The 22,290-nt window shown below is 35.8% G+C and overlaps 1 protein-coding gene across 2 annotated transcripts in view; it reads right to left on the bottom strand.

The window, feature by feature from the left end:
* Positions 1 to 22,290, bottom strand: part of SNTG2 (syntrophin gamma 2) — a 640,226-nt gene that overhangs the window by 302,830 nt on the left and 315,106 nt on the right. For both annotated transcript variants that reach the window (XM_051976027.1, XM_051976028.1), the window contains one exon: positions 20,615 to 20,706. In XM_051976027.1, the coding sequence (XP_051831987.1) occupies positions 20,615 to 20,706 (92 nt within the window). The remainder of the gene's footprint in view (positions 1 to 20,614; positions 20,707 to 22,290) is intronic.

The following is a 22,290-nucleotide window of genomic DNA, read 5'->3' as shown; positions in this document are numbered from 1 at the left end:
TTAAAGCTAAAGAGGAAGGGCAGGATACATCTGATTTGAGAATAGAAATGTATCCTGTGATTGAAGAGTTTGACTATTTTGATCAAGAAAAAAGAAAATACAATCATTTTATCTGGAAATTATCAAAGATCTGAAAAAGCTTGTACTCTTTATGGGTCTACATCATCTTATGTCAAGACAATATTAGAGAATTTGGGTGTTGAAATTTTAACCACTAAAGATTGGAAATCTATATCAAGGACATATTTAGAACCTGGACAAAACATGTTATGGCTTTCTGAGTATAGTGAACTCTGTAGAATATAAGCCCAATGAGACAAGCAACCTGGAGTTAATATACCAATCACCTCTGATCAACTAATAGGTGTAGATCATTATGCAGACACTTTAGCACAGATTAATTACTCTTTGTCAACATATGAACAAATTGCTTCTGTTGCTATCAAAGCATGGGGCACCTTCTCAGGTAGACAAGATAGAGGGGAAGCCTTCATGAAAATAGCACAAGGTCCAAATGAACCCTTTGCTGATTTTGTGGGATGTCTGCAGACAGCTATCATAGGAACTATTGGTGTAAATGTAGCAATAAAAGTTATGATAAAACAATTTGTTAAAGAAAATGCTAATGAGGTTTGTAGAAGAATTATACTAGGACTACACAAGGATGCTCCCTTAATAGAGATCATAAGATGCTGTGCCACAGTGGGCACAAATGCCTTTTATACTCAGACTATGATGCAGACTTGCCAAGATATGAACATGGGAAGACAGGGTCCCTTTTGGCAAGGGACTTCCAGAGAGACTTGTCAGTGCTTTCAATATGGTAAAGTTGGACATTTGAAAGCTCAATGTTGGCACAAAGATAGAGTGAAAAACCAAGGTGGGGGAACAAGACCCCAAATCTTATGCCCAAAATGCAACAAAGGCTCCCATTGGGCATCAGAATGTAAATTGACTCAGGGAAATGGGAAGCGAGGCCTAGCTCCGGGGCCTCAGGCAAAAAACAAAACAAAACAAAACAAAAAACAACAAAACAAACAATTGGGATATGATAGCAGCCAGTGTTACACCCAGAAAGTCTCTAGAAGTTCAATGCTCCAATATGGTCAATTATCCAAGAAGCAACCTGACGGGAGAAAGGGATTACAATTGGGGAGATTAGAGTTGTATGCAGCTAGGACTACTGAGATATACCCTAGAGAGGTGAAATCTGTCCCTGTCTGGCCTATAGATTCTTGCCTCCAGGCACAGTAGGCTTCACCATTTCACCTCCTGAGAGTACTTACAAAACAGTGTTCGTCCCTACACTGATGTGGGAAAATGGGGAATGTGTAGCTAATTACCAGTCACTAATACAGATAGACAATGTGTAACATCACCACAGGAAAAGTAGTAGTATCATATTTACTGATACACACTGCTAATAGGCAATTTGGTGATTTTGCACAGATTTTGACTCCCAACAACAGAATCCAGGAATATTTTGGACTGCAGCTGTTATAGCTGATCATCCTATGCTCACTATCTATATAAATGGCATACCATTGAAAGAAGTGGTAGACATGGGTGCAGATTGTACAGTCATTAGAGGTGTGAATTGGCCATCATTGGCCAAAGATTAAGGCAGACACCTATATGTCTGGCATAGGAGGCTCAACAGCAGCTGAAGTTAGTGCTATGAGGTGGATATTTGAAGGTGAAACAGGAGTTTTTGCTCCTTTTGTAGTAGAAAAAACCCATCAATTTATGGGAAAGACATCTTACAACAGTTAGGATTATAATTGAGTACTTTTGCTTTTTAGGCAAGGTTGCTATTGAAGGCCTGACTGTACACTCACCTGTTCCCATTCAATGGAAAACTGATACACCAGTGTGGATAGAGCAGTGGTCCTAAGTGAGTGATAGAATTCAGGCCTTATTAGATATAGTATGAGAGCAACTTGACCAAGGACACTTACAACCTTCTTTAAGTCCTTGGAATTCCTCTGTATTTGTTGTAAAAAAGACATCTGGAAAATGGGGGATGTTCACTGATTTAAGAAAGATAAATGAACAGATGGAAACTCTGGGAACTCTTCAGCCTGGACTTCCATCTCCTATTCAATTGCCTAGAGAATGGCCTCTTTGGGTTATACCGTGTTTCCCCGATAATAAGACACTGTCTTATTATTTTTTTGGACAGAAAAACACCAGAGGGCTTATTTTCAGGGGAGGGCTTATTTTAATGAACATTGACAGCAATTTTAATAAACAGGTAAATGTGAACAAAAAAAGTACCTTTATTCAATAATAATCATGTCATCTTCTTCAACAACATCGTCATAAGTGTCCATACCCTGAATTCCGTCCTGGATGTCTTGCGCCTCTATTTCCTTCAGAAGAAGTGGACCCAATCTGTCATGTCCAGCAATATAGCTCTCTTTAAATGAACATGTCTTGTCCAGGTAACCTGCTTGTAGTGCCTTGGTGACACAGCTGTCAGTAATTTTATCCCATGACTTCTTCACCCAAGTCACGACTTCTTGCAGACAGGGCTTCACAAAGTTTCCATGCTGATTTCTTTCCATTCTATTTTCAATGTAGTCATTGACTTCCATGCACAAATGGTCCTTGAATGGCTTGTTTATTGCAATATCAAGGGTCTGGAGATAGGCAGTCATTCCTGCAGGAATCATTATTTGATCTATTCTTCTCTCTGCAAGGAAGTTCTTCATTTCTTTAGCACGGTGAGTTCTGGCTGAGTTCTTCTTTTATCCTCCATCATGCCCCCTGAGTTCTTCTTTTATCCTCCATCATGCCCCTTTTATCCTCCATCATGCCCCCTCACTCCTGCTTACATACCAGGTTTTTATGTTGTCCTGCCTCAGCTCTCCTCCACGGCACTGCTCTCAATGGCGCCAGCAAGCACATCACTGGGGAAGAACAGGATGATAAGCTCACTGCTGCAGCTCTGATTGGATGCAGCTCGGAGCACGGCATGCGTTTCACCTGGGTGGGTGGGTGGGGGGCGGTGCATACAGAGGGTACTGTAATGTAGTGTGTAGCGCAAGGGATCACCTTCACTACAGTAGCAATCTCAATAGGGCTTATTTTGGGGGGAAGCCTTATGTTAGAGGAATCTTACACAGTAAGGGGAGGGCTTATTTTCGGGATAGGTCTTATTATTGGGGAAACATGGTAGACATTAAAGATTGTTTCTATTCTATCCCTCAAGATAAGTAGGATATAAAAAGATTTGTCTTTTCAGTACCCAGCTTTAATTTAGCTGAGCCTTACAAAAGATATGAACAGGCAGTTTTGACACAGGGAATGAAAAATAGCCCTACTATGTATCAAATGTATGTGGCTGCTGTATTTACTCCCGTAAGAAAAGCATTTTCAAAAGTTGCGTTGCTACATTACATGAATGTTATCTTAGGATGTGCACCTGAGGAGCAAGTATTAGAAAAATGTCTACAAAAGACCATAGAAACACAAAGGAACTACAAATTGCATATAGCTCCAGAAAAACATTCACACTTCTTTTCAATATTTAGGATATGAAGTATATCCTAAGGTGCTTAAGTACAAAAACTTTCTTTAAGAACAGAGAATTTGAAGACCTTAAATGACTTTCAAAAATTTTTAGGAGATATCCAAAGGATGCATGCAGTGTTAAACTTAATTACCTATCAATTACAACCATTATATGACATTTTAAGGGGAGACACTGCTTTAAACTCACAAAACTTTAAACTTACAAAAGAAGCTCAACAAGTTTTGAGAGAGCTATTCTGGACTTTACAAGAATACATACTGAGAAAATCAAATTACCACTCTTTGCCTATGATATGATGGTATACTTACAGAACCCTTGAAAATCAACTAATAACATACTAGAAATAATTCATCATTTTAGCAAAGTTGCAGGACTTCAAAATCATTGCATTCTCTGACATATGAAGTAATGGACAATAGATTGGTTTTGGACTATCTCTTGGCTGCTGAAGGAGGTGTATGTGTGATTATTATTTATATACCCTCCTTCTAGGACTTATGGACATGTATATTCATATTGTTTGTTATATCACTATGTTGATAACTTCCTTTTTGGTGTTTTCACCTCCCTTCCCGAGAAATTTCACTTGTATTCTAAAACAAAAGAATTCGGGAGATGTAGAGGCCCTGAAGAGGTATACTTAAAACTCAGTTTGACTGATAAGATAACAATTCTCTAGCTAAGCACATACTTAATGTGGTACTTAATGTGATATAATGATGTAATATTCTACAGCTGGTGTTTGCTCAGTGTCGTGTAGTGATGTAATTGTACTGAAGTATTTAAAGTCTGGGGCAATTGGGAATTCTTTCTCAGCCACAGAAACAAGAGAAGATGCCAGATTCCAGACTTCATCTTTGACCAGCCATGTGGTAGCTCTCCTGCCTCCTTCACTCTCCCACTAAGACCAAGGACTCGGGCTGATCCTGATATGCTCCAGAGAGCTAGTCAGGACATTATAATCCTATTCATATGTTAATCTTTTTAATACTAGAAGTCAATCTCATCATATCATATTCAAGTTTTTTCACTGAACTGAATGTTGAACCTTATATGGAATAGCAAGGATCAGATGAGATTTTATATGCACCCAAGTGCATGTGTGTGTGTGTGTGTGTGTGTGTATGTGTGTATTGTGTGCATGCTGTGATAATGGGGAGCAATTAAATGAATAATCTCAAATAAAAGGACCAAGTTAATTTAAGCACTTTAATGTTAATAAATTATTTTGATGATTAAGAAGACATTGGTTCTTAATATGAAATTAATAATTTTAATTGGAGGCCATTTTTGTATTCATATTTTTTTGATGCATGTTCAAATCTTATTGAGATTTTACTGAAAAATTTCAATAAAAGTTAATCCATCTTGACTATCTCCTAAGGTCCCCATACACTTTTGGATGTCTGAAAATGGGCAGGCTCTCTGAAATAGAGATGATGTATGTTGTTTCTGTATGTTATAAGTTAGATATCTGTATTTGCCTCACACTGGTCATTTCAAGAAAGAGACATTTTACCCAAGCAGCTGAAAATAAATAATTGCTTTAGTCTGTGGGGAATCTCTATGAGTCACTTTTCTCCCAAGTGTTTTTGCTATAAATGAACCAATATAAATATATATTTTAAAAGCTTTCATATAGGTATAGTTTTCTTCTAAAATAACAACTCAAAATTGAAAGTATGCTATGATGAACATTTGCATTTGAATATGTGGCGCAGAATGACAAACTATATTCTTATAATACTATTGCTATCAGCTTGTATCACTATTTTCACTTTCACTTATGGGCAAACTAAGTTTAGACAGAAATCTATTTAAAATCTCATCATGAACAGTGATATTAAAACAAAATACACATACAGAATTTCAAAGAGTTGTGAATGACCTATTAGACAAAGCTACTGAGGTTATTCAGAAGCTAATTAAGAGTACTCCTTAGGGAGATAAGAAGTAGACCAAGCCTTGCAAAAATGTTATTCCTATATGTTCTCTAAAAGTGTCACATTTGTAGATATTTATACAGGTTTATTCCTTTCCATTTCATGATGGTAGTGGTACTTCTTATGTTGTTTCCTCTGTATAGAATATTACTCTAGGAAAAGCTCAATTAACAGCCCTAAAATTTAAAGGTAAATGAAGGAAGTTGTTTTAGCTGTGGTTAAATTAAAGAATACTTTCTTGGCCAAATTATTGTTGTTTTTTTTTTTTTACTAATTTTCATTTTATGAGTATTTTTTAGCACTGTTTTGATATATTCATATGGGAAATTTAAATGGTAACTTCAGTTTAAATGTTTTAGAGATTTTTGATGAAAAATGTTCAATTTGTGATCTTCCTTTTTTAACCAATTTCTTTGATATGAAAATGGTATAAATAATGCTGTTGAAGATTTGTATGACCAAAAAGTGGGATGGGCTGCTTATATATAGGAAGAATGGAAAATAGATATCAAATATAAGTAACAATACACTGATAACTATGATTCACAGAAAAGATGGAGAGAGGGAGAGAAAGTCAGACAGACATATAGACAGAGATAGAGATAGAGATATTGAGAGAAGGAGGAATGAGATAGGAAGAGGGGAAAACAGAAAGAGATGAAGAATTATTGATCACCTATAAGATATTTTAATAAAGATACATTATCGATATATAGTAAGCTCTTAATAAAAGCTTTGTCATTTATTCAGATAAGGACAAAAATAACAAAGTTAAGAAAGCATAGATTGGTTGCAATATGGATAAATAAAGGGAATAGCCACACTGGTCAGGATACAGATTCTTGAACTATTGAAAATTTAGTCACTAAGAGTGTATCAAATCAGTTCAAAAGTTAAACTAGGAGAATATGCACAGGACAGAAAGACAAAGAAGTGCCTAGTTCCCACATAAATTCTCTTGTTTATCTTTTGCATATAACAAGATATGTACATGCTATCTTTTGGAGCTAGACTATAACTTCCAGGGTATGAGAGATTTGCTTTTTTCTTTATCTTTTATGTATGAGAGACAGAAAGAAGATCAGTAGTTTCACAGTGTCCTAAGCTTCTGACAAGACTTCTCTTCTTGTGTTTACATTATGATGATAATGATGATGATGATGATGATGATGATGATGATGACATAATGAATGCTCATAATTAGTGTAATGGGCTGAGGCTTGAGTTGATGCACTGAGGTCCCAAGCACATGAGGCTAAATAGTAATTGTACCATACTCTATTGATATATATTCTTGGAGAGATAATGGCTCCTGCCCACTCTTTGTGCAAGTCCTGATGTGTTGTATAGGAAATGACATTTTTGGTGGGTGGAGGCAGGGGAGTGGCAAGGGAAGCGGAAAGAGAGACTGCTGGCTGGTTTCTTGACACAGCTGCTCGCATTGCTATCCTGACCCCTCTTCACCTCCTATCTCCCTTCACCTACAATCTCCCTTCACCTCTGCTGGCTGGCTTCTTGTCACAGCTGCCCATATTGCTATCACAATCCCCCTTCACCTCAAAAAGAATAAAGATTGAAGATTTTTCCCTTAATCTGAATTCCTGACTCCGGATGATTTTAAATACATGTCCATCACAAATTAGTGATGATATTGATATTGTAAAGTTCACAAACAATGTCAATTACAATCAGTCAGTTAGTACACATTTAATAGGGACCTGTTAAATGCCAAGATTGGGATAAGCACTAGGGATACAAATAAAGGATAATAGGCAATACTTGCTCTCATGGAGCTCATGGTTTAAAAGGTGAATAACAGGAAAACAACTACATACAAAAAAGCTAAATACAGAACAAATTGAGAATAATCTACAAAGGGAAAGCAGTAATATTAGGGAGATTGTAAGAGGCTGCCTATAAAAAGTGAGATTTTAGCTGAAATGTAAAGGAAGTAGAAAAGTCAAATGAAAGAAGTAAGGAGTGAAAATATTCTGTGCATAAGGGATAGCCAGTAAACATGCCAGGAGTTGGAAGATGGAGTGCCAAGTTTGGAGAACAGAAAAAAAAAAAAAGGACTGTGTCACTAGATCATGAAATACATGGTGAGGCATAAGTAGAAGAAGAATGAAAAGTTCTGGGAAAGAATGTTATGATGTACTTTATTGCAAAACATGATTTTATATTTAATTCTGAAAGCTCCAGGGTGCAAGTGGAATTTGTTGAATGGTAATGTGAAGTGACATGGTTAGACTTGTACTGTTGAGTGAAGGATGTAGGGAAATGGCAAAAAACCTGTGTCTGGAAAACAAATCATCAGATGTTGTGATCTTTTTCTTCTCAAAACGCAGCCAGGTGATGAAAGTTCAGATCTTTTATTATCCCAATATATCCCGGTTAGCTTAGAGGCCTATCTCTCTGCTTGGTTCCAAGAGCTCTCTCCGAATGTCACCAAATCCAAAGGTCTGGTCCTTCAGCCTCTGCCTCTGCTTTCTTCAGCCTCCAGCCAGCTCCAACTCTTCATGTCATTCCGCTGAAATCTCGACTTGTAGCGTCTTCCTCTCCCAAGAACTCTCCGACTGGCCCATTGGCCTATTTATGCTCCTTCCAGAGAGAGGGATTATGGGTAGTTCTACTTAGTACCTTGTTTCAGGTTCTGCCCAAAACATCTTCTTGTAAGATTAGATCAACTCTAATTACTTAGCAGTTAGTAAGGATTCCAACATCTCCCCCTTTCTTTTGTTTTAAAACATAGGGGGTTTCTGAGGGGGTACACATAAATCCATCAATATGGGCCAGAACTTTGTAACAGATATACATGGTATACATAAATCCATCAATATGGGAGGCATTATACATAATTTACATAAGTACATAGCAATATAACACAGGCTAGTAGTAATGTAACAAATAACATGAATCAACATGAAAATTTAACTACTGCAAAAAGTCTCATCAACAATCTTTCATCTCAAGAAATCCAATGATTCTTGCAATTACTTAAAATACATAAGCACATAGTAATATAACACAGGCTAGTAGTAATGTAACAACATAAATCGACCTGAAAATTTACAAATGTCCATAAGTCCTAGAAATAGTCCATAAGGAATCCATTGTCCATTAGTTCATGCGCCAGGAATCTAATAATTCCTGTAAGCTCTGAAGTACTGCAAAAAGTCTCATCAACAATTTTTCATCTCAGGGAATCCAGTGATTCTTGCTGGTTTTTCAGGAACTGAAAGCTGAAGATTTTAAAGTTCTTTTGACAGTCTCATTGTTAGCCTTTTCCACCTGTGGAAATATAAGCAGATCCTTTTCCCCAAGCAATTAACCTAATTCCCTTCTATTTACCAAATTTGGGATTTCTTCTCATCATCTGGTAATTACATTGGAGTTGTTTGCATTGGATATTGTCTTGTTGTCTTAAAAGGCCTGTATTCTCCCCAACTGTAATCCTGATTGCTTTTCTGTTGGTTGATGACATCAGAATCCTGAATTTCTAAAGTCTCTCTGGGTGTAACCTCAGCTGCTATCATGCCCCACCTGTCCTTTGATTGATACTTTGGAGCTGGGCCTTGCCTCTCCTTCCTCTGGGTCAATATACATTTAGAGGCCCAGTGAAAGCCTCGGTTACATTTTGGACATGGGGTTTTGGGTTTTCTCTCACCCTGTCTTCTCACTCTATCTCCATATCTACAATAAGCTCTCAAATGTCCAACTTTTCCGCAGTGAAAACATCGACGAGTTTCTCTAGAATTTCTCTGCCAAAAAGGACCTTGTCTTTCCATGTTCATCATAGTCTGGGCATAATAAGCATTTGTGCCCACTGTGGCACAGCGTCTTATGATTTCTTCTAAAGGAGCATCTTTGTCTAGCCCCCATATAATTCTTTTGCAAACCTCATTGGCATTTTCCTTAGCCAAATGTTTAGTCATTATTTTTGTTGCTGCATTGTCTCCAATGGTTCTTATTACAGCTGTTTGTAAATGTCCCACAAAATCTGCAAAAGGTTCATTGGGACCTTGCTCTATTTTTGTGAAAGCATTATTTCCATCTTTCTGTCCAGGGAGAGAATTCCAAGCTTTTATTGCAGCCTTAGAAATTTGCTCATACACTGTTATGGGATAATAAATCTGTTCTGAACTCTCTGCATACTGACCTTCTCCAGTTAGTTGGTCAAAAGCAACTTGTACAATAGCTCCTGTTTGCCTATTGCGTTGGGCTTGAATCCTACATAATTCATGAAACTCTGAAAGCCACAATAAATTTTGTCCCGGTTCTAGACAAGTTTTTGTTATGGATTTCCAGTCATTCGGGGTTAGGATTTCATAAGACAAATTATCCAGTAACATCTTCACATAAGATGATGTAGCCCCATAAAGAGTGCAACCCTTTTTCAAATCTTTAATTTTTTCCAAATTAAAAGGAGTGTATCTTCTCCCTTTTTGACCTGAGGAGTTGAGCTCTTCAATCACAGGATATGCATTTATAAAATCAGATATATCTTCTCCTTCATTTTTTGCTTTAATTAATGCTTTTTCTAATCTTGTCAAATTCTGCTTTACAGGAGAAGCTGACTGTGTTTCTGTCTCTCTCCCTCCCCCTTGTTCCACCCATGAAGGGTTAATCGCGGGGGGAGGGTCATGAGATGTGGAATCACCTAATTCCTCCTGCTGTGAAGTATCATACTCAGAATTGTAATTAACTCCATTCTCATCTGATTCGTCCTCCTTTTCACCTAGTAAAGTTGGCAATTCTTCCTCCTGTACTTTCCTTTTCATCATTCTATCACTTAAATAACTTCTTATAGCCAATTGTATTACATTATATGTATTAATTATTGAGTTAGGCCCATTTTTATCATAGAATTGACAAAGATCCTCTCCAACCAATTTCCATTCATTTAGATCTAATTCCTTATCAAGAGAGAAACAAGGACATATATCCTTTACAATTTGTAAAAGTTCAGTGATTTGCTGTAAACTTATAATTAAACCTTGGCTTTCCATAACTTTGACAATGCTCTCTAAACATTTTCCTTGAACAGAAACAGGCTGTTTTCTAAATATCTGTCCCATCTTAGCTGAAATTCTACTTTAACTCTTCTAACAAAATTTCTTTTTTGCACTCACCCTAATTTCTGGGTTGATGAGTCTTTTCCACTGGATCAGGATCAGAGGCTTTTCCACTTGAATCAGGATCGGAGCTTTTCCACTGAAATCCACTGAGGGGGTCTGTTTGCCCCACGTTGGGCGCCAAAATGTTGTGATCTTTTTCTTCTCAAAACGCAGCCAGGTGATGAAAGTTCAGATCTTTTATTATCCCAATATATCCCGGTTAGCTTAGAGGCCTATCTCTCTGCTTGGTTCCAAGAGCTCTCTCCGAATGTCACCAAATCCAAAGGTCTGGTCCTTCAGCCTCTGCCTCTGCTTTCTTCAGCCTCCAGCCAGCTCCAACTCTTCATGTCATTCCGCTGAAATCTCGACTTGTAGCGTCTTCCTCTCCCAAGAACTCTCCGACTGGCCCATTGGCCTATTTATGCTCCTTCCAGAGAGAGGGATTATGGGTAGTTCTACTTAGTACCTTGTTTCAGGTTCTGCCCAAAACATCTTCTTGTAAGATTAGATCAACTCTAATTACTTAGCAGTTAGTAAGGATTCCAACAATCAGATTCTTGGAATATGCAGGAGATGATAAGAGTCTGCATGAGAACAGTGGCAGCATGAGAGGACAGAATAGAACATATGCAAGAGATGATACAAAGGAAAAAATTAACAGGCATTGCTTATAGAGAGATGTGGGGGCTGAGACAATGAAGAATCAAAGATGCCACCTAGATTTTGATCATGGGAGATTGCTAATGCTCTTGACCAGGTTTTCTTAAACTTTTTCCACCTGAAAAATTCACATGACTCCAGGCATATAAGTATATAAAATAGTTTTACAAATCAAGCATTTACTGATAATAAACCATAATTTCATGACCAACAGTCAGTTATAAGAACCCATAAGGGTCATGATCCACAATTTTAGAAACTGAGTCCCCGTGACAATAATAGGAATGATTGACTAGGGTAGAATTAGGCATAAATTTATGTTTCCAGATAATTTTACATAATTTCATGTATTATTCATTGTTTCAAACTTCATCTTAAAGCATATTTCATCTTGTTTTCAAATAATTGCAATTTCATTTTGCCTTTCAATTTTATATTCATTATCCCTTCACAGTTTAGAATATACCCTACAATAGCATTTTAGCTCAGAATTTTTAAAAGTTGCTTATTTATCATTTCAAGATCCTCCTTCTGCCACTATTACACCAATTGCTTTCTCCTATAATTATTTCATCTATCTATATCACTCAGTTCAGATTCTTGTTACTATTTATCAGCCCCTAGCTTTGCCCTATTAATGTTTTCCTCTTATTTCTCAGACTACTTTTTCTTTAGTGCTTCTCATTTTCTTTTAATCCTTAAAGATGGATATTCTCCAAGATACTATATTAGCATTCTTTTTTTTTTCTTTTCACATTCTTACTTCTAAGACTTCAATCATCTATCCATACTTTTCCCCCAAACTCCACACTTGTATTTTTAAATGCTTCATCTAACATATTCCTTCATTAAATAATTCACATGCCCAAAACTAAACATATCTTTTTTTTCCTCTAAATCCCCTATTTCTGTTATCATTTCCTGGCATTTCTAGGACACTACATTAGCTAATTTGATTTTATAATCTTTGAAGTAGTGTCTATAGGTAACAAGTAAAGACAGAAGTAGAATTATCAGATTTTTCCTGACCATATTCCCAAAATCCTTTCCATTTAGCAATGTTTCTGTTGATAAGATGAAAAATCATCCTCCTATTCTCTTAGGTTCATGTGTTTTAAATCATCTTTTTGAATTTGACCTCTCTACTATCCTATCCATCAATATGTTCTTCTATCCTAACATATTTACTTTTACCATTTCTTCCACAATTTGCCCTATCTTCATATTCCTATAGCAGACATAGGTAAATTAGTCCCTTGCTTTGTTGTCATAGTTGGATTATTAGATTCTTCTAACTGGTCTTCTTATCAACAATGCGACCTGTATAAACCATCCTTCAAAACATTTCCCAAGAAAGTATATAATTATACAGTTTATATCTGCACAAAAACTTCACTTGTCTTGTACTGCCTACTAACTAAAGTTTTTCTGGCATTCAATGTTCTTCACAATTTGAATCAAACTTACCTGTCTAGTTTTATTTCCTACATATATACTATATTTTGTATACTCCAGATCCTAGTAAAAATAGTTTATCTCTTCCTGTGTCATTGTTTCTGTTATTTGTACTTTTCCATATCACAATTTACAAATGGAATGGAACTTCACAAAAGTTTCATTTCTCACCAGGATTCAATCTCTTGCTCTCTCTATGATGCCCAAACACCTCTTCATCTTGGAAGATTACATCAGTCCTGGAGTCCTAGAACTCAAATGCTGGAAATACCTTCTGTCCTTAGCCTCTCTTTATGACTGGAAAGTAGAGGGTTCCTCCTGGAACTTCTATTTAAGGAGGTTGCCCAGACTTGTCCTCTTTCTCCACTGGACTACAGAGCTCTGTACCACTGAGCATGGAGTCAAGAAGACTGAGTTCAAATTTAGCATAAGACACTAGCTAAGTGATCCTGAACAAGGCAATTAACCTCTATTTTCCTCAGTTTTCTTAGTGCTTGTGAAGATCAAATGATATAATACTGGTAAGACACTTATCATAGTGCCTGGCATATAGTAGATTCTTATAGTGTATATAGTAGCAATTTTATCATCATTATTATTAATATTATAATTGTCTTTTCTATTAGCATAAACACTGTTTGAGGATAGGGTTTTTCTGTCATTAATATTTGCATTACCAATTCATCAGCTTAGCACCATAGTAAGCACTCAAATGCTTGTGGACTAAGATAGCCAACTATTCCAATTCTACTCTTCCTTCAAGTTTTTATTCAGTTGTCATGAATTTACCAGGTAAAAGTGACCTCCTTACGTTCTCTTAATTTTCTAGTAGTACTTTGCCTCCACCTCTCCTTTCTACTTATCTCATTGTTTCCTTTATAACATAGTGATATTTGTACTTGCTCTTCCCCTGCATTATACTGCAACCTCCTTGAGAGCAGAGCCTGTGATAGATGTGTGTGTGTGTGTGTGTGTGTGTGTGTGTGTGTGTGTGTGTGTGTTAGAGACTTTCCTTCTGAGAACTGCCATGCATGCCATGTCAGCTGGTGGGGTGGACCCAGGTGGTAAAAAGGAACTTGGCCTTTGAGGCAGGAGGTTGTGTCTTACAGATGTTACCTTGAGATGGTGAGGGGTGTGTCCTCTTGCTAGATCTTTTCTTAGGATGCAGCACTAACTCCAGGTGTCTCCCTTCCATGGATCTACTTACACAGTGCTGAGTAGACTAGGCACAGGGTAATCCCAGAGGAGAGTAAATATAGCTTTGACATAGGTGAAAAGAGAAGGATGCAGAGAGAAGTAGAGAGAGGCAGAGATACAGAGCAATTTAGGGAAGCAGAGAGACACAGAGACATGCAGACACTTGCTCTTGCTTCCTGCTAACTCCTGCTGAGATTACCAGTAAAGAAAAGCTATTTGGACCTTTAACATTGGGCTCATCTCCATGTCTATACAGGGAAGATTGGTTTGGATGGTCCTGGCAAACAGTAGCCTTGGAGTGGGAGGTTATGTGTGTGTATGTATTTGTATTCTTAGAAGCAAGCCAGGTGGTTTGCAAACAATAGTTAATTTAAAAATCTTAGTTCAGTTGCATAGAATAGAATAAAAAAGCATTGTGTAGAAAAGTACATAGAATATTCAAGCAATTCCAGAAAGGACTAATACACAATTATTACCAATGCTTTTTACTTCCTAATCATTAAAATTATGGTGGTTTGTAATATGTAATTATTATAAAGTTAAGCATATATGTTGGAATCTTTACAAACTGTTAAGTCATTAGAGTTGATTAAAAACAATAATTATCTAATTTAGCATGGTTCAGTATCACTGATCTGATTTTACAAGGAGATGTTTTGGGCCAAAACCTGAAACAAGGTACTAAGTAGAACTAATTGATACAATGCTTGTGTTTACACTATTACTCATTGGAGTTCACTAGTATGGGAGATTCACAAAGAAAACTTTGTAATTTTGTGAATTCACACCTCCTTTAGGTGTGCCTCCAGAAGGAGGAGTCAACCTTTGGGAGATGATATATAAGAAGTGGACTCAGTTGGGAGTTCAGCTGAATTAGATTGAGAGGGGAGTGTCAAGTGAGTTCAGCCAGAAACCCTCTCTCGGAAGAGAGTTACTTCAGAACATTGACTGGGGTTGGAGAGGAGCACTCTGTGAGGAAGCCCACAAAGGACAATCTGCAAGAGCTCTTAGAACCAAGCAGAGAGATAGGCCTCAACTAACCGGGCTATTTTGGAAGGAGAAAATAAACATTTGCATTTTTACCAGCTGGCTGCATTTTGGGTGATTATTACTTTCAACTGAAACTAAGGCTGCCTCCAGAAAACCTCCCTAAGAAACCTGCCCTCCCCCAGAGAGAATATATTTTAAAGAATAAGAACACCACACATATACAAAAAACTTGATCTGTATTCTCTTTTATTAAAATCCCTGGTGGTTCAGGAGTTTAGAGATCAATTAAGGTTACACTTTTCTAGAAATTTCAACATAATTTATAAAAACCCAATGAAGAAATATTTTTAGCAGCCCTCTGCCACATCTACTTAAATGGGTTCCAAAAAAATTGGTTGCCTTAAATTAAAAAGTTTTTGCACAAACAAAATCAATGTAGCCAAGATGGGAAGGGAAGCAGAATGTTGAAAAACAATTTTTACATTCAGTAAAGGTAAAGGCCTCATTTCAAATTTACAATAATACAAACCATTCCCCAATTAAGGATAGAAAGAGACAATTTTCAGATAAAGAAATTAAAGCCATCTACAATCATATAAAAATGATCTAAATCACTATTGATTAGAGAAATGCAAATTAAAACAATGCTGAGGTACCACTTCACAACTATCAGATTGGCAAAAATAATAGGAAAAGGCAGTGATAAATGTTGGAGGGGATTGGGAAGAATTGGAAGATTGAAGCATTGTTGTTGTTGGTGGTGGTGGAGTTGTGAACTGATTCAGACATTATGGATCAGTAAAACTACACCTCCTTTGATCCAGCAGTATCACTACTGGGTCTGTATCCCAAAGATATCCCAAAGAGATAAAGCAAAGTACCTACATGTGCAAAAATGTTTGTAGCAGTTCTTTCTATGTTAGAATGGAATTGAAAATTGAGTGGATGCCCATCAATTAGAGCATGACTGAATAAGTTTCAGTATATGGATGCAATAGAATATCATTGTTCTATAAAAAAACAAACAGGTTGACTTCATAAAAACATGGGAAGACTTACACGAACTGATACTGAGTGAAAGTGAGCAGAACTAGAGAGCATTGTAAACACTAATAGCAAGATGATGATTAGTTATGATGGACTTAGCTCTTCTCAGCAATACAGTGATCCAAGACAATTCCAATAGATCAGGGATAGAAATCATCATCTTTATACAGAGAGAGAACTATGGAGAGTGAATATGGATTGAAGCATACTATTTTCACCCTTTTTTTTTTTTTTTGGTTTGATTTTTCTTATAATTTTTCCCTTTTGTTCTGATTTTTATTTCATAAGATGCCTAATATGGAAATATGCTTAAAATAATTGTACATGTATAAATTATATCAAATTGCTTATTGTCTTGAGGAGGGGCAAAATAAAGGAAGTAGAAAAAATTTGGAACTCATAAACTTACAAAACTTAATGATGAAAACTATATCTTTATTTTCAAAATAAAATAATATTGTAATAAAATAAATACATAAATGAATGAATGAATAAATAAAATGGATTACTATTATTCCATCTACTCTGAACTTAATAATATGTGAGCTCAATCCTTAATCACAATCACTAGGGAAAACATTATCTATCTATCTGTAAGGGTCTGGAGAGGAACCTCACATAGTATAATGAGTAAGTAAAGGAGCTTTGATGTCTGAGGCACCCAGATGTGATCTCTGCATCTAGTAGGGACTGCCTTGTGAGTGGAAGGGCCACACTGAGAACATATCATCAACAGGAGACATCTCCTTCTCTTATTGCCAGTGTGTGTGACCTCATAGATCCTATATAAGTAGTAGGGTTCAGGAAGTAGGTGGAGTGCAGTAGGAATGCAGTAGGAGTACAGAAGAGTGCAGGAGTGTGCAGGAGTAGTGCAGGATGTTATTATGTGGAATAAAAACTTGTGCTCATGAGCTGCTGTTTCTGAGCACTCTGTTGAACATAAGAACCACTGCCCAATGAGGCAGCAGCTAGAGATCTCTGAAGGCCTGGGATTAGGCAAGACTGACAATCAGTAACCTCTGAGGGGGAGGTTACATCTATCTATCTGTCTGTCTATCTATGTATCTAACTATCAATACCGTCCATGGAGGGTTGATGGCCCTCACAATCTACAGTTATTCACCGACTCAAGTATTTTAGACATAAATATGGCCTACTAAAACAAGACCAAGGTGAAGAGGTCTAATGTACTCTAAAAGTAACCTTTTTTAAAAGCCAGTCTGTAGTTTCAAATTGTGGTAAAATATCTTTTGACAGCAGAAACTCCAAATGGAGTTGATTCACAAAATTCATGAAAACTGAAATTTGTATTTATATAGAGCTATGAAAATGATACAAGCATACCATGGATTAAATCCTATGAAACTGAAATTGATGCTTCATTTTTGGCAGTTTTGAATGTGTTCATGACTGGACAGTTTAACAAAGAGAAGGCAGCTGCAAAATAGGAATGTGATTCATTTTCTAATCCAGAAATCAGGTTAATTCTATAAGTTCATCCATTTGATCAAAGACAATGACTCATCAAGTCCTGTTATTTTGGGGAAATAGGGGAAAGGAATGAATTACAACACTTTAAACCTTCTTTAGAAAAAAAGGCAGTTCAGGAATGTAAATCTCTCTTTAGCTCAAACAAACTTATATAATTTTGATTACTATTAGAGATATGTGGGGGCATGTATTTGGGGGGACATTAAGGAGGCAAATATTTAAAAGAGAAAAAAAAAAGATGAGTAGTGAGTCTTTGTTTTATATCTTTTTTAGTATGCATATTTATCCTGCTTTTCTCTCTGAAATTCATATTTTATATGATGAATATCTATTCCATGGTGAACTAAACAGCTAGATTTAGTGATAATCTTAATATTATCTAAGTGCTGTTACTTGAAAGAGTCATTAGAGATACCAAACAACCTGTGCCTGAGTCAGTTTTATCAGAATACTGTTCTAGGTGTGCTTGTGAATAGCTAGAATTTAGGTTAGTTGTCTCATTTATCATGGAATTTACAATCTAGAAGGAATCTCTGGAAGGATGCCTGAAGAGAAGCATCCAGACAGCTGTTTGCCTATTTATTACTTTTCATCTTAGGGAAAGTAAAAAGGACTTTTAAACATTAACTACTCCAACCCTCTCATTTTAAAGTCCTAAGGGAAGTTCATTGTTTTGCTGGTCACAAAACTAGAAAACAGTAGTTATGCTTCTGAATTTTCCTCTTTATTTACCTTTCTCCTCTAAATAACAGTAATAAGTAAAATGGTTACATGGGATAGATATGATGACAAGTTGAAGGCTGAAGACTGGCTCTGATTGTTTAATTTAATATGTTAATTGGTGCTTGGTCACTTAGTTGACACGTGTTTATAGATGTTAATAAATAACATTATATATGTTTAAAATTACAAGTTTATATGCCTCTCATAATAAACTTTTGGCATAAATGTCAAAAAAATGTACATTCATATTTCAGTGCTCTTGTTTTTTTTTTTTTTTTTTTTTTTTTTTCTCAGTGTGATCATGGTCAAGATATTTACCCTTTCTGTGACTCAATTTTCTCATGTATAGGGTAAATCTATTGTTAAATTAAATAATCTCTAATTTTACTTCAGAAACTAAAGCTTATGATATTATTGTTGATCAGATGAAAACTTATTAAAAATAATGCTATTGCACCTGCTGCTGCACAATGGATAGAGTATTAAGTCTATAGCTACAAAGACTCATCTTGCTGAGTTTAAATATGACCTCAGACCTTAACTGTGTGATCCTGGACAAGTCAGTTCACTCTGTTTGCCTCAATGTCCTCATCTCTAAAATGAGCTGGAGAAAGGAATGGCAAATCACTTTGCTAGAAAACCCTAGAAGGTTATGACAAAATTGAAAACCCACTGAGCATTAACAGCTATTACTACCACTATTGCTACTGCTAATATTAGCTAATATTTACATAACACAAAGAATAAAAAACTTTTGAAAATGCTAAAACAGTATTCAAAAATAAATAATTTAATGACACTCATTGTCGATTTATTATTTTTATTATTACTATTACTAATTAATTTTTGGACTCATTACCCTTTTAGGGCTTCTTCTGTAAAATAAGGGGATTGTACTAAATCATTTGTAGGGTCTGTCATAACTGTAGGATTTTAAGCTTCTATGTTCAAGAAACCTCCAATATTCTAGCAAATACAATCGTGAAACATTATTCTTTACTTTAAGGTCTTCAAATGTAGATTAAATAGATGATGTCTGTATAATTGTTTTTTGGAGAAGGAATCATGATTCAAAACATTTCTCATGTTCTTGAGATGCAGAACTCATAGTAAACAAGATGCCCTTTTGGGATTTATACATGGGTTAGGTAGTAGAAGGGATAAGAAATCTTGAAAAGTAACATAGATAGATAGTAATACAAATTTTGCCTACTTAACAACTTTCTTCTTCTTCTATCTATCTTGGGAGAAATGAAAATTACATTAATTATTTCATATTCATATCTGAAAAGGTGTTTTAAACCATCTGTTAAAGAATCTCTTGAAATTCTTTGACCAGTGAGTTTCACTGAACTTAGAACCAAATTTGATCATTTAACACATTCCAGATGAATTTTGAATGCCTACTTAGATCTAAGTTAGTTGAACTTAGGGTAATATCATTGATTTATCAACCAGGCTTCAAAATGCAGTGGCATGGTATATTAACAAAGATGAAACCATATACCAAGAGGATTGCTTCTTAAATCAATATTATATCAAGTTGTGTCTGTTGAGACTAGTTTAGCCCAATATATTATACAGGTAAGGAAACTAGATCAGTTCTCTGCAAACTACAGCCAAATATTGCTTGTATATTGTTTCCATACTTTCAAGCTGTACAAAAACAATTCACTGGTGAGATTTTGCTCAGAGGCTGTAGTTTGCCAATCTCTGGACTAGTTGTTGAATTTTTGCTATTAAAAATGTAGGTGTTCTCATGAACTACTTCTTGATTCTTTTACTGTTAAAATATTGTTTTCATGTATTACCTTTTCTATGTATTTGCTCAAGTTCTTCCCTAAAACTAGAATGCCATTTTCTACCCACAATCCCTTTTCTGCCCAGTCTACCTATTGAAATTTTACTTATTCATAAATGTTCAGTTCAAGAATGATAGATATAGAACTTCAAGCAAACTTAAAGGCCATCTAGTTCAAATGTATCAAATACATAGGCTGCAAAACTCCTAAGTGCTCCTTGAACTGGATTAAAATGAAATTGGGAAATATTTAGCAAAATAAATAGAGATACAAAAACATCACATTTTAAACTGTTAATGTGTGGCCTGTGGGAATCCTTAGCTATGGATTAGTCTTTTGAATTTGATACCTCTGATGTAGCTAATTTTCTTCTTTTTATAGATGAGATGTCCATGACATCTTATCTCTCAGTTAGAAGTGAGCTTTCCTTTCTAGTCTCAGATTTATTTTTGTGATACTTTTAACATGCTATTTTTCTTACTATTGTTATTTGCTTCTCTGTCCTATATACCTCAGTATTCTTCAACCTCCTTCATCTTTGTATCTTCCCAGAAGAAGGCATAGTATTTTGATGCTATAGCATCAGACACTTAATGCATATTTTGTTGAAGGAATTAGTTAAAATAAAGCTCATAGTAATAAACAGCTTACTGTGTTGTTGGAGTTTCCATTTAAATGTAAACCACTATCAAAGAGAGGTGAAGAAGCCCCACTGCTGTGATCACTGGATGGTCCTGGAGATCCTGAAAACCAGAGGAGAGAAAATTATTGCTAACCTATACTTTGAGAAAACAAAGAGTAAAATATGGCCAAAAACATAGTATTAATTCTTCACATAAAAATATTATTCTATAACAAAAGGAAAATTGATGTCAATTTTTTATTATATTAATTATCTCCTGTGAATTATTTGGGTACCATGAATCATAAAATTAAAAGCTAAAAAAGAATTTATTGTTAAAGCAGTCCAATAGCCTTAAATTAAACAAAAAAAAATGCTTAGGATCACATAACTGGTAATGAAAGGGATGAGATTCAAACCCATGTCTTCTGATTTCAAATCCAATTTTCATTCCACCACTTTGTGGTGGAATATTTATATATTTAATACCTTCTGAATTTAGGCCCTACTCTACTCTACTCCCTGAGATGTTGGTGAATGAATAAATTGATGAATGAATATTAAGTAATCTCTAGCACTAAGGCAGTTCCTGCACTCAAAGACCTACTATCCCAACAGAAGTTTTAAATTCAAGCCAGAATAGCAAACATATGGGAATAACTACTCTTTCATTCAGTTTCTGATTGCAACCATTTGGCAATGCCACAGACTGTGAGTCTTTAGTAGATATGATTACTAAGGAGTCAAAGATTGCAGTAGTTCTGTAAGTACTTTCTTGATCTTATCTCCACAAGAGTTGATTCCCTTGCCATGGCTTTGAGCACTGGGCTAGGAACAAAATCAGAAATCTAAGGAGTAAGAGGAACTGCCATTCTTGTAGAAGAATGATCTGAATATCACTGTTTCACAATAACTCTTAGAATCCCGGGTGGCTGGATATTAGCCTTTGATATCCCATAAATATCTATTGGGAGAGCATGAAAGAATCAATTGTAGAAGATTAACTTGCCTAGTACATGATGAAGGTGAAAGAGGAGAATGTAAAAGGTGACTTGAAACTTAACATAGAAAAAGGAAACAAAAAAAAAAGAAAACCAAGATCTCAAGAACTGGTCCCATAACTTCCAAGAAAATAGAAGCAGAGGGGCAGCTAGGTAGCACAGTGGATAGAATACTAGCTCTGAACTCGAGGACCTGAGTTCAAATCTGACCTCAGACACTTAACACTTCCTAGTTTTGTGCCCTTGGGCAAGTCACTTAATCCCAATTGTCTCAGCAAAAGAAAAAGAAAAAAAAATAGAGGGAGAAGAAGATCACTGCAGACAGTGACAGCAGCTATGAAATTAGAAGATGATTGCTCTTTGGAAGGAAAGTTGATGGCAAATAAGGACAACATGCTAAAAAGCAAAGACCTCATCCTGCCAAAGGTTCATGTAGTCCAAGTTATAGTTTTTCCTGTAGTAATGTATGGCTGTGACAGTTGAAGGACAAGAAGGCTTTTGAATTGTGTTGCTGAAGAGGATTTTGGGGAGTCCCTTGGACATCAAAGAAATAAAATCAATCAATATATTTAAAAATTAATTCATACTATTCACTGGAAGGTCAAATACTGAAGCTGACAGTTAAATACTTTGGTTACATAATAAAAAAAATATGATTCATAGGAAAGGGCTCTGATATTGGAAAAGATAGAAGGAAAAGGAGA

Source organism: Antechinus flavipes, chromosome 2, assembly GCF_016432865.1.
Source record: "Antechinus flavipes isolate AdamAnt ecotype Samford, QLD, Australia chromosome 2, AdamAnt_v2, whole genome shotgun sequence".
Taxonomy (NCBI): domain Eukaryota; kingdom Metazoa; phylum Chordata; class Mammalia; order Dasyuromorphia; family Dasyuridae; genus Antechinus; species Antechinus flavipes.
The sequence above is the reverse complement of the archived record's forward strand: the minus strand, read 5'-3'. Positions and strand labels throughout refer to the sequence as shown.